This window comes from Excalfactoria chinensis, chromosome 14 (genome assembly GCF_039878825.1).
Source record: "Excalfactoria chinensis isolate bCotChi1 chromosome 14, bCotChi1.hap2, whole genome shotgun sequence".
NCBI classification, from domain to species: Eukaryota; Metazoa; Chordata; class Aves; order Galliformes; family Phasianidae; genus Excalfactoria; species Excalfactoria chinensis.
In genome coordinates, this window is record NC_092838.1 from 7,850,498 (window position 1) to 7,865,703 (window position 15,206).

The following is a 15,206-nucleotide window of genomic DNA, read 5'->3' on the forward strand; positions in this document are numbered from 1 at the left end:
AAAGTTTCTCTTAAAGATACAGTTTACATTGCACCGCATAAGAGCACAGACTCACAGAATCATAGGGATTGGAAGGGACCTCCAGAGATCATTGAGTCCAACCCCCACTGACAAAGCAGGTTCCCTACACCAGGTTGCACAGGTAGGTGTCCAGGCGGGTCTAAACTACCTCCAGAGAAGGAGAGACTGCACAACCCCCCTGGGCAGCCTGTTCCAGGGCTCTGCCACCCTCACCATAAACAAATTCTTGCGCTAATTCATGCAGAACTTCCTATGCTCCAGTTTCTGGCCATTTCCCCTTTTCAAGTCTCCACACACTGCTGAAAAGAGTCTGGCCTCACCACTTTGCCCCCCACATTTCAGATATTTATAGACCTGGATCAGGTCCCCTCTCAGTCTTCTTTTCTCAAGGCTAAACAGAACCAGTTCACTTAGCCTTTCCTCATAGGGGAGATGCTCCAGGCCCTTCATCATCTTTGTGGCCCTTCGCTGGACTTTTTCCAAAAGATCTCTGTCTTTTTTGTACTGGGGAGCCCAGAACTGGAACTATCGGTCCTGTCTCCTCACATTTTTAATGTGGTGATTCTCACAAATCTACTACAGATGAAAGCTCATACAAACTCCCTTCTGCCTAAACCTGTTCTTCCCTGTTGAGAACATATCCCACAGATTTGGCTTATAGCACAGGATGTATATGCTGGGCTTAATTGTGCCTAACAATCACCTTGGCCTGAAGAAGGTATTTTCAGATGGGAAAAGTGTATGAACATCTGTTACGTTTTCCATTTCCCTATGCCCGATTTTAACTGTTTCTTCATGAAGGAAGGTATAAAAAAAAAAAAAAAAAAAAAAAAAAAAAGAAAAATCAACATTCATTTCTGCATTAAAAAGAACTTGCAATCCATTCAATCCAGCAAAGTATTTCAGTTAAAAATGATACTCTGAGAATCTTGCAACGGATTTATCTTCATTCCTCTATCAGCAACAATCAAAACTGTTCCATCTGACAACATATGTCTACACACTAAGTCACCACAGGAGCCCAGCAGGACAGCTTCCCAAGTACACAATGACCAAGGATATAATGGACCCGATCCATCTACTTCCTTTCCTCCATAATTAGTTTTGAAAAATTAGTTTTGATCATCAGCAGTTTCAGGCAACTGCTATAAACAGTGAAATGTTATGTACAACACTTCCCCTTGTTTGGTTGGATTTGTTTCCCCAAGTGTGCAGCTGGATAAATTAGGAAGATTAGGGAATGTTTTTTAATAAGAGCAATAGGACAGTCTGAAGTACCATGAACTTAAAATTCACACAGCACATACGTTTATCATCCTTGACCACTCTGTATTCTGACGGCTATAAATAACTGGTTTTTAAGAAGTAATAACAACTTCATTCTAAGATGGTGTTTAAACAGTTGTAGAGTTTTACTCTTCTCTGTACCTCAAACATTGCCAAGAGTAAATTTCTTTCTAAAGCTGTGATTCAACTGTGATTATGTTTTTCAGAAGAATTTCAAGGTAAAGTTAAATAAGCAAGTGTGAACTTAATTAAAAACAAGCTTTTCTAGACTTCTCAAGTGTAGTCAAAATTGATGTCAAATACACAGCAATGTTAGAGAGTAGGGAACTATTAAGCACAGGAAGGCATATACCTCCAACCCTTCTTTCAGATAAAAAAAAAAGGTCCCACCTCAAGCACTTAGGTCAGTATTCAACTCGGCTTAGAGAGAGAGTACAAAGTACATGTTGGCTACATCACTCGATCCATGTATAATATGAGGTAAAAAAGGTCTATTTCTAGAGGTAACAATGATCAGAAATTATTGTAAATAAAGTTACTCAGACCATGTAGCACCATCTGCATCACTTCCCTCAGGTATGGCATTAAAAGTCGTTTTGATACAGAAGGGGGACAAACTTCGCAACTTATGTAGGGAGAGAGAAGAAATTTTAGATACACTCTCTCCCAAACAAAACAAACGAACAATCAGATGAAAAACAGCTGCAGTAGTAAAACATGTTTGTCATTCACTCACAGAAGAACTGGGAAGTACGGAAACAGCAGCAGGAAACCCTTACCACCTGCAAATACAGTATGCCAAAACAGTCCAGAGCAGATCTGCATCTAAGGTAAACTATCTGCTTACTGCATTTCAAACAGGCAATACAGTCAGTGAAAAGAGGAGGCATTCATTCCATCCCACTAGATTGCATTCTGACATCCAACAAGACTTTCAAGCATGGGAAGAACTAAAACCTAATCATTCCTCTTTGTAAAGTATTATTCAAGTGAAAAACACTAAACTACCCAAGTATTTTCAATGGAAATCTACACAAGAAAATATATCCACAATATTTATCAAAACCGGGCTGCCAAAAAGTAGGTGAGATTTAATAGGTAGCCTAACACACTGGCATCTACCAACATGCTGAATTTATTCACTGCTAACACTTACCCATACAGCACAAAGAATTTTACAGGCTGGTAACGACAGAGCTGTGAAGCAGCCTGCACCACTACTTTTCACAGCATATTCTAAGCAATTCTCTCACTTGGCCCTAAAATAGAATGGAACTGTCTCCAGATTACCACTTTCCCAGTTGTCAGTTCAACATACCAGTAAACCAGTTCTGGAAAATCAGACAGAATCAAAATACCTCAAAGAAAATTTAGAATGATGAATGATGTACATAAAAGTACAGTAATTCCCAGTTTGTCCAAATAGTTAATCCAGCACCGTCCATTCCCTATCTTTTTCTGCCTCCCTTTACCATCATGCAAATAAACAAGCAAAGAAAGAAAAACAGAGGCTTTAGATTAGCTGACTGAAGTCTTTGACAATGAATGTAAGCTTCAGCCCCCAGGAAACATTCCAGCTTTTCGTTTCACCAAGCAAAAAATGTAATTATGCTTTAAACATACATTAAAAATAGCGATCATATTCAGAGAACCTTTTTTAACTTTAAATTCAAGTAGCACGTTTTATAAAAAAAAAAAAAAAAAAAAGGACTTTTCTCTGCTTAGAATTTTCAAGTAATTTACTGAAACGTCTTAGTAATTTTGTCTTCAATAATTTTTATAGTAGTAATACCTATGGAAAACTCTCTTACTAAAAGGAAATGGAGCCACCTAAGCCAGACGTGCAATAAATAATTCAGCTTTCAACATTAACATCTCATGTATTACACTTGTGTTTTTAAAATATCTTGTCATAGGCCTAGCATAAAATAAATCCAAAGCAATTGCAGATGTTTTAAATATCTAGTTATGGAAGTTAATACGTAGACATTTAACCTATTATTCTACAGAGCGCATTTTTTCTATGGATTGCTAACAGTTGATTTTGCTCCTGGTAATTCTCACAATAAACAGAACTACATTTCACACATTTATTCTGACAACACATAAGATGCTGCAGCAACACCTACCCAAAATTACTACCAACAGGGCAGTGATCCTGCACTCAGGTGGTCAGATGGATCTTTCTCACTCACGTGACATCCTACTGACTTCACTGTTTATCCGGACATAAGGGTTCCCCTGTGGGAATCAAATGGCTAAATTGGGATATGAATCAAGGGCAGGATAAGAAGTCTTTTCCTGGATTGCCACATACTGTGCTATGGCATGTGTTTGGTCTCACCTGCCAGGGAAACAGTATGATAGTTGTAATACGAAGTAGGCCTCTCTGCCTGCAGCACACACAGTTGCTGGATGGCTGTGCCTGCTTCACTCCTCACAGCAGCCTTGCTGAAAACCTGCAAAGCTGCCAGTGCTTCTTTTGTGCCAAGTCAGAAAACACCTCTCCAACCATGAGGCATAATGCTATTTATTTACTGTTCGAACTTGCATGTGATTTCTCCTCCTACAGCTTTACCAAAGAGGAGGAACAAAGAAAGAAAAGAGATTTTATTTTCCACACTAATAAATCTAATAAACAAACTTTTTTGGAAACTTATTTACTTGCTACTTTGCAAGTATCAGATTTAACACGATTTGACACATTTCAACCCAATGAAAACATCTGCATAATTAGTTTATCAAGATATTTTTTGAAAATCCCATCCAAGTTCTGAACATTATGCAATCACTGCTGAGAAGAGGATGACCAAGGTATGTCAACAAAGCGTCCTTTGCACCAAGCCTATTTGGATAGTTGGATTAAGATTTTGGAAACTTGCTTACCTTAAAAAAAAAAAACAACAGTAAATATTCACATACCTTAAGCTGAATGCATGTAACACTAACGTAAATAAAACCTTGGGCTGAGAGAAACCATTTAGAGTCCCAGTGTACCCACTAAGATTACAAATTTGTTTTGTTTTCTGAATCTCAGCGTTCAGGTACTAGATTAGAGCATGGGAGAATAGAGGAAAGACTACACAAGAAACCGTATGAAATCCATTTTTCATCCAAACCCTTTAAAGTACCAAATTCTTTAAAGAATAGTTCCTATTGCTTTACCATTTTAGACTTATGCTAACAGAATAATGTGGACCTGGATATAACCTCCCAAGGAAAGAAAAAAAGGATTTGAAATAAGGCATCCCGAATTTTTAAAGGGTCCTTTCTTCCAATCTATCTGCTTGGATAATGCGCCCAGAGTGGCATTTTGTAATGACAGCAACTTTCCAACAAATCAATAGTTATTTAATTCCCAACAAGCTCTTGAGTCCATTAAACCTGATTACATTCACCCATTTCAGTTGGGTGCAGTTATTTTTCCTACACCAGCACTTAATCTATAACAGGAACTTATGAGAACTTTCAAAAGCAATTTCAACATCAATCAGTATAGAGTGAAAGGCACGATTTGCTTGTAATTATTTATTGGACAGGATGGCACGGGGTCTGACTGAGCTCTGGTGTCCGACCTTCACCCCCAAATTCTAATGGATATTAAGGCCTGCTTGATGTGTTCCTGTGTAATACCGGGTCTCACTAAATTAAAAAACAAAAACATAAAACAACAAAAAAAGCCCCCCACAAAAACAGCATCAGCTTGCAGACATTTTTTCAATACCTGATAATAGCCACTGTGCAATGCTATATTTCTTTTTTAGACACATGGCTGATATTAAGCCTGAAGTGAAGAAAAATTCATGATCTTGGAACACCAAATAGACCTATAGGAAAAAACAACCAAACAAAAAAAAACCACCAAACCTGTTTCATGTTTTGATTCTACCTCTACACTCACCAACTATTACTGTAGCAAAAGAGCACAACAACAATTTTAAACAAAAGCCTCTCCTCTCAAGTTAATCTGACTGATTGCTGCCAAGACACAGAAATGCAGCACCACGCAGTATTCTCCCTAGAGCCTTTTTAGACGTAGCGGCCATAACTGCCATTTATAGGGGACAGAGTTCATTTGGGGAATGCTTGAAAATTTTATAGGAATTCTATTTTTTATTTTTTTACTACTAAAAACAATGGAATAGCTTTTGCTATATTAATGTTTACATGATCCATACAAATCTTAAGTGTAACAACAGAAAACTCCACTTCTTGATAAAATCATCATAAAAACAGACACCACAGTAAAGTAAATCCAGTAATTGCCAGGTAAATTTTAAAATATAAAACTCTCACAAGCAGGATCTTGCACTCTCATGACTTAAAGATACCACAGGTAATCTACGATATATTTTTACCTACACAAAAGCCCACAAATCCCTCTTCATTCAGTGAGATGCATAACATATTAATTAATGCTTATTTAACACTATTCATACTTGTTGTGCTAAAACACTTAACCTAAACACATCACGGTAAGTTACTTTGTCTTATGATCTGCTGTGGGAATGCTGAGTCCCTCGGAAACACAGAAGGGATAGCAAATCCTCTGCCCTGTGGTCAACCTCGTGAAGCAAAGGCATGAATGTTAAATAGCAGACAAATCAATAGAAGCAAATATAGCTCAACTACACCATTTATTCAGCCATGAGAGATGTCAATACACAGATTAGGGTGATCCATCTTTTTGATTTCCTACTGTCTTCTCACCGAATACATGAGAGCTTTTGCTTGTATTAAAAGTGTTTGCTTTCTCAACCATAAAAATTCCAATTATTACTCTAAGTGCACTAGAGTTAAGTTGCTTGTTGGAAGCGGCCTTGCATTACCTGAACAAGTCCAGCGAAGTATGGCGCTGCCGGCAGAATCATTGGCACTCCATATGGATGTAGCAAAACTCCTTGAGACGACAACATGGTTTAAGTGATAGTATTACTCCCACTAAAGCTAAACACATCAATTGAAAGTTAGGGGAAAATCTATATACCAACTTCTTCCAAACTCAGAGCTAGAACCAAATAACTTCTGTCAGGGGCAAAGCCCACATCAGCTGTAAAAAAAAGAAAAAAATTGACGTCAGCAACTCTTAATGTTAAATTTTTCTTCAGAGACAACAGATAGAGACAACAGCTGCAAAGCTAACTCTACCCAAAAAGGAAGGTCTATTTTGGGACCAGCTTAAATAACATGACTAACCAACTACTCTTTATCAGTTCAGATTTTAAGTAATAAACACATACAGTTCAAACTCCCCAACCTGGATTTCAAACAGGATTAGACCTAATAATGCTGTAGGAATTGGCATACACATGACAATATTTGCTATCAGAAGCTTAAAGAAACAAAACAAAAAACAGCTTTATTATGATTGTGCAAATTACTGCTTCTTTGTATTTATTAACTGTTAAACAATATTCATGTGAGAGCTGAAACTCAAGCCTGTTACATTTCATACATACTGTTTTGATTCATTGCATTTTTCTTGCTTATTTTGAATATTTGAGCTAGCTAACAACTTCTTAGTGTAAATTATATTTTAATGGCTTTTCTAACCTTTCACAACATCTACGTTGTTGCATTTATCACAGCTTTTTGAAAAAGACAAATTTGACCTTTAGAGAATTTCATCTGTTCTCCAATTAAACTCACACACAGTGTAAGAGATAAGGGGGGGAAATCAGCCTCTATTTTTTTTCCCACTAAACAAAACAGATTTGCTACTTAATGCACTATTTGCAAGTCATTCTCTTCTACAGCTAAACATTTTTTACTTTAGACAAAACAAACAGTCATTAGCACTCGTTATGTATGCAGTGTATATCCTCAATTGCAGATATGGTTAATGACAAGAATTAAATTGTGCGAGATACCTTTAATTCAATTAAGAGTTAAGTGTTTAAAACTTCACGTTACAAGTTAGGAAAATATATAAATCATCCTCTCCTACAGTTTCTGAATAACCAGGGTGCTCCACATCACTAACTTAAGCTACTTGATTTTGTTGCATAATTACTTTTCCAGATAACTAATTGCAGACAAGATTTGATGTGATACTCAATTATTTAATGTCACATTTTGACCGTCAGGAAAGGTTTTCAGTAATTGATTCTCATGTATCACAGCAGCTGTATTGCGTGATTTAGAAATCTAACTTAGCAGGTGCACGCTGACCCTTGTTACTAACAGCCTTACACCATTTCTAACTTTAGATGTCAAATAGTGACCCGCTATGAGGCTCTTCTTAGAGGCTGCCAATGAGCACAGCAATTGTCATGTGATGATGTGATGTTTACCTAGATCCATTTTCTTTTTATAGAGTGGCTTCGTGTTTCTGTTGGGGATAATGCTGTTCACCTCACTATGCTCAGCTGCTATTTATGTTTTTCTTATTGAGAAATCTATTGTTTAAATTATTAAGCAAACTAACCTGACAATTTTGCCAAAAGATTTTCTAAGATTTAAATACAATACCAGTTATATACAGAAAAACGTCACACAGAAATATATCAACAAAAGACGTGGGAAAGTGTATTGCCATTACAACTCATTTTAAATTATTTCACTTCTTAAAGCATGTACTTCAATTTGAACTATTACCTTTTGTTTGGCCTAACAGTAAGCTGCACTTGAAAAGAAAAGGTTTCTTTCACCTTGCAATAGAGATTATAAAATGGGTTTTGCAAACTTTACTTAAATGATTCCAACAGGACAACTGACATAACCACAGACTGTTAAACTGATCTGTAAAAAAACAGGTTTTGTTTCAATATATTTGTGATTGACATGATAGAAAACCTAAAGAGCAAGATGATTCATATAGGAAAAAAGCTGGCTCAAGGAAATGCTCATTTTCATTAATTATTTTGGCTGATTAAATTTCCCACCGACAAAGTTGGGAAGTTACCGAGGATGTCAGGAACATAGATAGGAATGTATATGCATCTACAGGAAGAACTGCTCAATTATAACAGTTGTAGGGGAAACCCTCTATGTGTTGTTCAGGTAAATGGAACAACTGCATCATAATAGGAAATAAAGAAGACTAAGAACATGGGGAGAAAATGGGAGGAAGGGCAATTCTGGAACATTTAGGGAGGGAAAAAAAAAAAAAAAAAAAGCAAAAAAACTAATTATGGTACATATTTTGAATAACAAAATATTGTGTTGAATAAGTGAGGTTCCAGAACAGCTTTTCCAATCCAGTATCTTGTCAAAGGAATCTAGTGAAATTAGGCAGCAGCAGTCAGCACTCTTCAACTTAGAAGAGGACAGTTCCAGTCCTTCCCAATAAGTATAAACATTCAAGAATAATGAAAATGTAAAGCGTCTTAATAACATTTATATTCGCTACATTTCAGATTGAAATATATAAAAATAAACTTTGAAAATAAACCGTAGTTACCTGTTTTAATGAAAGGGTGCTTTGCTTGCCTCACTATAACAACATGCTTCTAAATGTATAGCTGTATGGCACTCCAAATCCAAGCTCTGACTTTCTGGTTGGGCTCTTTGATGGTGTCCCATGTGTGCACCAGCTACCTAAGTTCGCACAAACCTCTGTGAATCAAAACCACAGAAGTACATACAGCTTTACTTGCATCTCCGTCCCGTGCCAAATTCTGAACTTATGCCAATGTAACTACACCACGTTCACCAGTATATACCAACATACTTGTTTTCACAACAAAGTCTCCCTCCCGACCACACAAAATGGAAATTCCAGTTTTACAGTTCACTGTTAGCACTAATGGTCACATTTGTTTTGCAAGAATGCTTGGAATGTATAAAATACCATATAGGGAGCACTGACAATTCAGGGAACAAGCCAGAAGAGAATTAATTATGCTAAGAATTCTATCTTACTTTAGCAGAACCTACAGAAAGATTAAGGTTAAGCATGAGCCTAAAAATTTTTACTAGCAAAGAACTAGAATGGTCAGCACTATGCACATCAATTGCCTGTTCGATGTCACTGATGGTAACAGTGGCTACATCGGTATTTTCGCTGCCTGAAAAACTTGCAGATCACCTATTTTAAACAACTCTACAGCTCTCAATTTCACACATTCTAGAAAATTATAACATTGCTAGAAAAAATACATGCTAAGCCATTTCCGGTGTGCTCAGGGCATGGTTCTAGCAGCTGCTTCCAAACCCACAATTCTTTTTCCATTAAAAGTTTGTAAGGATTTTCTGAAACTGAAAATTGATTTCAAAAATGAAAGAAAAAAGGAAAAAGAAAATAGTCGAACGCTATTTTTATGCAGGATACATAAAAAGAAATAAAGTAATTTTATTTTTTTTAAAAGACAGAATGATGCTAAAAAGACAGGAGACAGGTATTACACATGAAAATAAATCCCAAAGGCTCTGAAGCTACTGTATAGTAAAAAAACAATGGGAGCAATATAACTATTTTATCACGCTGGTCTGAACAGTCCCAGCTTTTACCCCTTGAATAATAGCTAAGAAGCTCATTAAATACTTTTTTTTTTTTTTTTAAACTCAGAGACAATTTTGCCACAATAATACAACATATTATTTGAATTAAGGAAAGACTTTAATTATTCTACAAATGGACTGAAAAAAAAAAAAAAAAAAAAAATCAAACATCCAAAATCTAACAAGGTAATCCCAATATGAACTTGCCTCCTAGAGAGAAACTGATCTGAATAGGTGAGCTGAACATGCCAAGAATGCTAAGGTAGCAGTAGAAAGTCAGCTAATACTAAAGTGAGGAATAAAACAAAAAGGTGTTTTGCTTTAGACCCCTTCCCTTCTCAGGTCTTTACATCTAATGCCCTAACATCTGTAATCTTGCTGTTTTAGCACAGAGCTACTGACATAGGTGCTCTAATAGTGACTTTTTACTAAGTCAGCGGTGAAATCATTTCAAAGGAAGAGGAAATGGAAATAACTATATGATAAGAACTGAATGAATTAAAGCCACAGGTGTGCCTGAAAACTGGGCTGCACAGACAAGAAAGAAAATAAAAAATTAAAAAGATGCAATGAAGACCAAGAATTTGACCCCATCTACATATTGTAAGCAAACAGTCTATTAGACCGCATCCAAAGGAGGGCTACAGAGATAGTGAAGGGTCTGCAGAGTAAGATGTATGAGGAGTAGCTGGGGTCTGTGGGTTTTTATTCATCCAGAGCAGAGGAAGCTAAGCAGCAGCACTGAGCCCCGCTCTCTGGAGACAGCGACAGGGCCTGAGGGAACTGCATGGAGCTGTGTCAGGGGAGGATCAGGCAGGAATCAAGGAAAAGCTCTGTATCAGAGAGCACTGAGCATGGAACAGGCTGCCCAGGGCAGTGTGCACGGTCCCAGGCTCATGAAGTTCAAGGAGTATTTGGACACCCTCCTCAGATATATAGTTTGGGTCCTGTGTTGAGCCAGGAGTTGAACTCTGTGATCCTTGTAGGTCTCTCCCAACATGGGAGATTCCATGGTGTGATCCCATGAAACCACGCTATCCCACCAAGGAAAATTCGATGCTTATTCATGCTGTGTTTGAAGATAAAGAATAATTTAACAACTTTTCTGGAGCCACAGTGCCTGGAAAAAGCAGATTCCCGCAATGCAGTCATTAGCCAATCAATGATGTATGCTTTAATCCGATACTGACAGAACTGATCTATTCAGACCACATTCCTGCCAAATGATTAATTCTTCTTAATGCCCGTATCCAACCACAAGGAAAGTTTCTTCCAAATGCTATACAATACCAACAAATGTCAAATAATTCCTACTCCCTTCCAACATTAGGCGAAGTCTCCCATTTCACATACCATAAATAATTCAAGTTTCACTTTGGCACCCTCTTTATGGCTTATGCTATTTCATATTTGATACCTTTTAGTTCTTTTTGAAGCCTCCTTTTTTTTTTTTCTGGCCACCTTTCCTGTTCTCCATTTTCTCATTACATTTTCTCAGTTGCTTTCCAGTGTAGGAAAACCCAGAGTGAAGAAAAGAACATAGTTTCCATCTCTCTTGTGCAGTTTTCCATCATCTGCAGCAACTTTAGAATACTGGTTCTAAAAAAGTATTACCAGATTAGTACTGTTATTGAATTATTTGAGTCGAAAGAGACATTATTAAAAGGTAATCTAGTCCAAGTCCCCTGCAACAAATGTAGACATCTATAGTTTGATCAGATTGCTCACAGCCTAGTCCAGCCTGACCTTGATTGTCTCCAGGGACAAGGTATCCATCACATATCTGGGCAACCTGCACATCTCTACCCTTATCATTTTTCCTTATATCTAATCAAAATCTCCCCTCTTTCAGTTAGAAACTATTTTCCCTTGTCCTGTCACAACAGACTTTGCTATAGGGTCTATTCAATGCAGTACTTCAGTGATGTATCACCAGCACAGGGCAGAGGGGCATGATTGTCTACCTCAGCCTGCTGGCCATGCCTCTTTTGATGCAGCCCAGGATACAGTTGGCTTTCTGGGCTGTGAGGGCACACTGCTGGCTCAAGTCCAGCTTGATATCCATCAGTAAAACCAAGTCCTTTTTGGCAGGACAGTACTCTGTTCTTTTATTCCCTAGTTTGCATTGACAATGAAAGCTGCCACAACCCTAGTGCAAATAGGCTTTGAACCTCATGAGGTTCTCCTTGGCCCACTGTCTGAGACTGTCTAGGCCTCTCTGGATGGCATCCCACCCCTTGGGCATGCTGACCAGACCACAAAGCTCAATGTCATCTGCAAACCTTCTGAGAGCTCACTCATCTTATTCCGCTGTTGACATCACTGATGACAGCATCAAAGAAGGATCCCAGTACTGACCTCTCAGGGACACCACTCATCATGTATCTATATCCAAACTACTACTCTGCATACAATCTTGCAGCCAATTCCTCATCCATTAAACATGTCCACTAATACAACTGCGCCACCACAGAAGGCCACTAGGTTAGTCAGGCAGTTAGTGAAGTCATGTTGGTTGGCTCATATAATCTCTTCCTCATGCCTTATTACAGATTTCAGGAGGATCTGCCCCATGATCTTCTCCAGAAGAGCATCCCCATACATGTTCCAAAAGAGGTTAACTGCTACTCACTACCAACCAGTGATTACTAAGGCTTGAGATAGTCAGATTCAGACATTAAATGAATATGGATGAAAGGAAAAAGTCCCACATGTCTTTTTAATTTTCCTTCACCCTCTTTTATTCTCCTGAACCATGACTGCTGCTTTCTTTCCAATAACAACACTCATCTTCCAAAGGCTCTACTTCGACCATTTGCTAAAACGATATGAGACCAACACCTCTCTGAGGGCATTTGATGCACTATCCAAACTTGACCCTTGTCATCAGCTGCTTTACGATATTTTACTCTTCTAAGCAAAGTTCCAAGTACACACGCAAGCTGTTTACACCAACTACCAATTCCCCAGCCAACTCCTATTATACTTAACAGCAAAACCAAAACACAAGATGCAATATTTTATACTTAGAAGTTGCTATAATATCCATTTGCTAATAAAAAAAATCTCTATTGTCCTTCAACTATCTGACACAAGACGAGTATGTCTGATACAATCAGTCAACCAAGTTACTGAGTATCCCCATTTAGACCAGCAAACAGAGCAAAGACAAAGGAACTGTTTAAACAGAGAGATCGTCCTTTTTTTTCCTAAGTGTGTAGAACATTTTATTTTCTTCCGAACTTGAAGCTTCTATTAGAAAAATCACATAAGCTCATGGGACCAAATTAAAAACTATCTGCAGTTGAAAATGAACCTGATTCTGTCAACCAGAAAGCCCACAGTTCTTCAGCTGCACTGAGGTTCAACTTTTTTTTTTTTTTTAAAACATATAATCCAGTGGCATACTTGGGAAAAAGTCCATTGTTTTAATGGTGGCAAATGTAAAGATGACCAAAAAAAATGATTATACTTCAGCTCATTTTGTGCTTCCAGACAGAAGGACCCCAAGCAAAAACCTAGGAAGCATGTCTGGCAAACAATTTGTAGTTCTAGAGAAATCATGGCATTCACAGTGCAGGACAAGTAGTCATAGATTATTTCAGGTAAAATACAGCAAATGTCGGCTTCTGAGTGCGTGGTCAGCACTTGCTCTTTGGTTTGACTGACTGCAAACTTCGCCTTTTGCTGTCAAGAGCTGTGCATTGATTCATCTGCTGTTTTAGTATTTCACCGACTAAAGAACAGCATGTTTACTTTGTGATCTATTTGGAATGCTCCCACAAAGATCACTTCTGCTTTCCTTTCTTGCATTGCCCCACAACATCCTCTTACTACCTCAGCAACCATAAGGTACTTGTCATCACCTTCAAGGGCTCACTTCAGCGTGTTCCTACCCTGCCTACTACTGTGAACTGCCATCAGATCAGTTTCTTCTTTACATTACCCAGACTTACCTCTTCATCTTCAAACTGTACTGTACTAAAATGCCATCAGTGCTTTCTCCTCTGATTTTTCTGGTACTAGGTAAGACCTTTATGTGAATTCTTTTTGAACTCTCTACAAGTCAGCCGTGTATTTGTACCCATCTACTGTAGCTTAGAAGCACAAACAATACAAAGAAATTATCACCTATGACAATAACATTAAAGAAAAAACACATCCAGATGTGTAAAATATATGTTAAATACACATGGCATCATTATTTCCAGGAATGCATGAAGGTAAGGATTTTTGCTGTAAACTTCTCACTCTCTACTTCATCCTTAATAAGCATCAGTTCCAACTTTGACTCAACTACTGCTAGACATATTTGTCACCTGACTGCCCATAAGGAGTGACGACCTACCCTTCAGTGAGTCACAAAAATTCACTTCTATGGTAGAAAGAGGGTGGAGAGTGAGGAAAAACAAAGTTAAGGAATGTCTCAAATGCTGAGTATCCCTTTGGCTCTTGCATAAATCTAAGGACCTCTCATCATCAATACAGTAGCACAAAGCACAGGTGTCCAATCTGAATCTCCCCTGGTGCAACTTCAGGTCATTTTCTCTAGTCCTATCACAAGTTACATGGGAATTTTCACTGGTGGCTTCTTTGAGAATAATCATTCCCGTGATCGGGCTACTTCAGATATCCTCCACTACTTTGCTTTTGAACTTCTCTATCATTTCTTAATAAGAACAGCACAGTCATTTAGAAGGCATCTTTAGAGATGAATTGGTCCAACTGCTTGACCATTTCAAGGCTAAATTAAAACACATAACCAAGGGCGTTATCCAAGTGTCATTTGAATGCTGACAAGCTTGGGGCAACAATCACCTCTAGGAAGTCTATTCCAGTGTTTGATCACTCTCACAGTAAATAACTTTTTGTGATGTCCAGTTTGAACCTCCCCAGGTGCAGCTTTGCACTGTTCTCTTGAGTCCCATTATCCATTCCCAGGGAGTAGAGCCTGAAACCTCCCTCTCTCTTTCCCTTCTCAGGAAGCTGCAGGGCAGTGAGGTTGCCTCTGAGTTTTCTGAAAGGTGAGCTAGAGAAGTCTTATGTTTATATGAAGTTTATCAGCTTGGGAAATTCTACACGAAATGTAATTGCTCCCTCGGGGGTACATTCATTTGCAAATACAGACCAGCAACAAAAAATGTTTTTCCTTGCAAATCAAGAACAGACTGTCTTTTAATCAATATCCATTTTTAATGAACGCTACTGATATACTGAAGCAACGCCATGATAGATCATCATACTGATATACTGAAGCAATGCCATGATAGATCAGCATCCATTTCACAGAAGATTTGTGCCAATACTTGGGATACAACCAGTCTCCCTCAGCAACAGTTCATAGCTGTCTTCTTACTGACATCAACAGGTCTAAGACAGTATCTCAGAAATGTATTCTAGAACAGTGCAGATGAGCCACCTGCTTGTCATTGTCATCTATCAGGCTAGCCACATAA

The 15,206-nt window shown here is 38.0% G+C and overlaps 1 protein-coding gene across 47 annotated transcripts in view; it reads right to left on the bottom strand.

Moving 5' to 3' along the window:
• RBFOX1 (RNA binding fox-1 homolog 1) overlaps nucleotides 1–15,206 on the bottom strand; it is a 584,605-nt gene that overhangs the window by 193,152 nt on the left and 376,247 nt on the right. For 13 of the 47 annotated variants that reach the window (XM_072349235.1, XM_072349263.1, XM_072349278.1 and 10 more), the window contains 2 exons: nucleotides 8,711–8,865; nucleotides 6,138–6,358 (listed from right to left, as the gene is read on the bottom strand). The exons of 25 other annotated variants lie outside the window; for them this stretch is intronic. In XM_072349235.1, the coding sequence (XP_072205336.1) occupies nucleotides 6,138–6,224 (87 nt within the window). In that variant the 5' untranslated portion in view covers nucleotides 6,225–6,358; nucleotides 8,711–8,865. The remainder of the gene's footprint in view (nucleotides 1–6,137; nucleotides 6,359–8,710; nucleotides 8,866–15,206) is intronic. 9 more of the 47 variants (XM_072349243.1, XM_072349241.1, XM_072349242.1 and 6 more) reach the window with 5 other exon arrangements.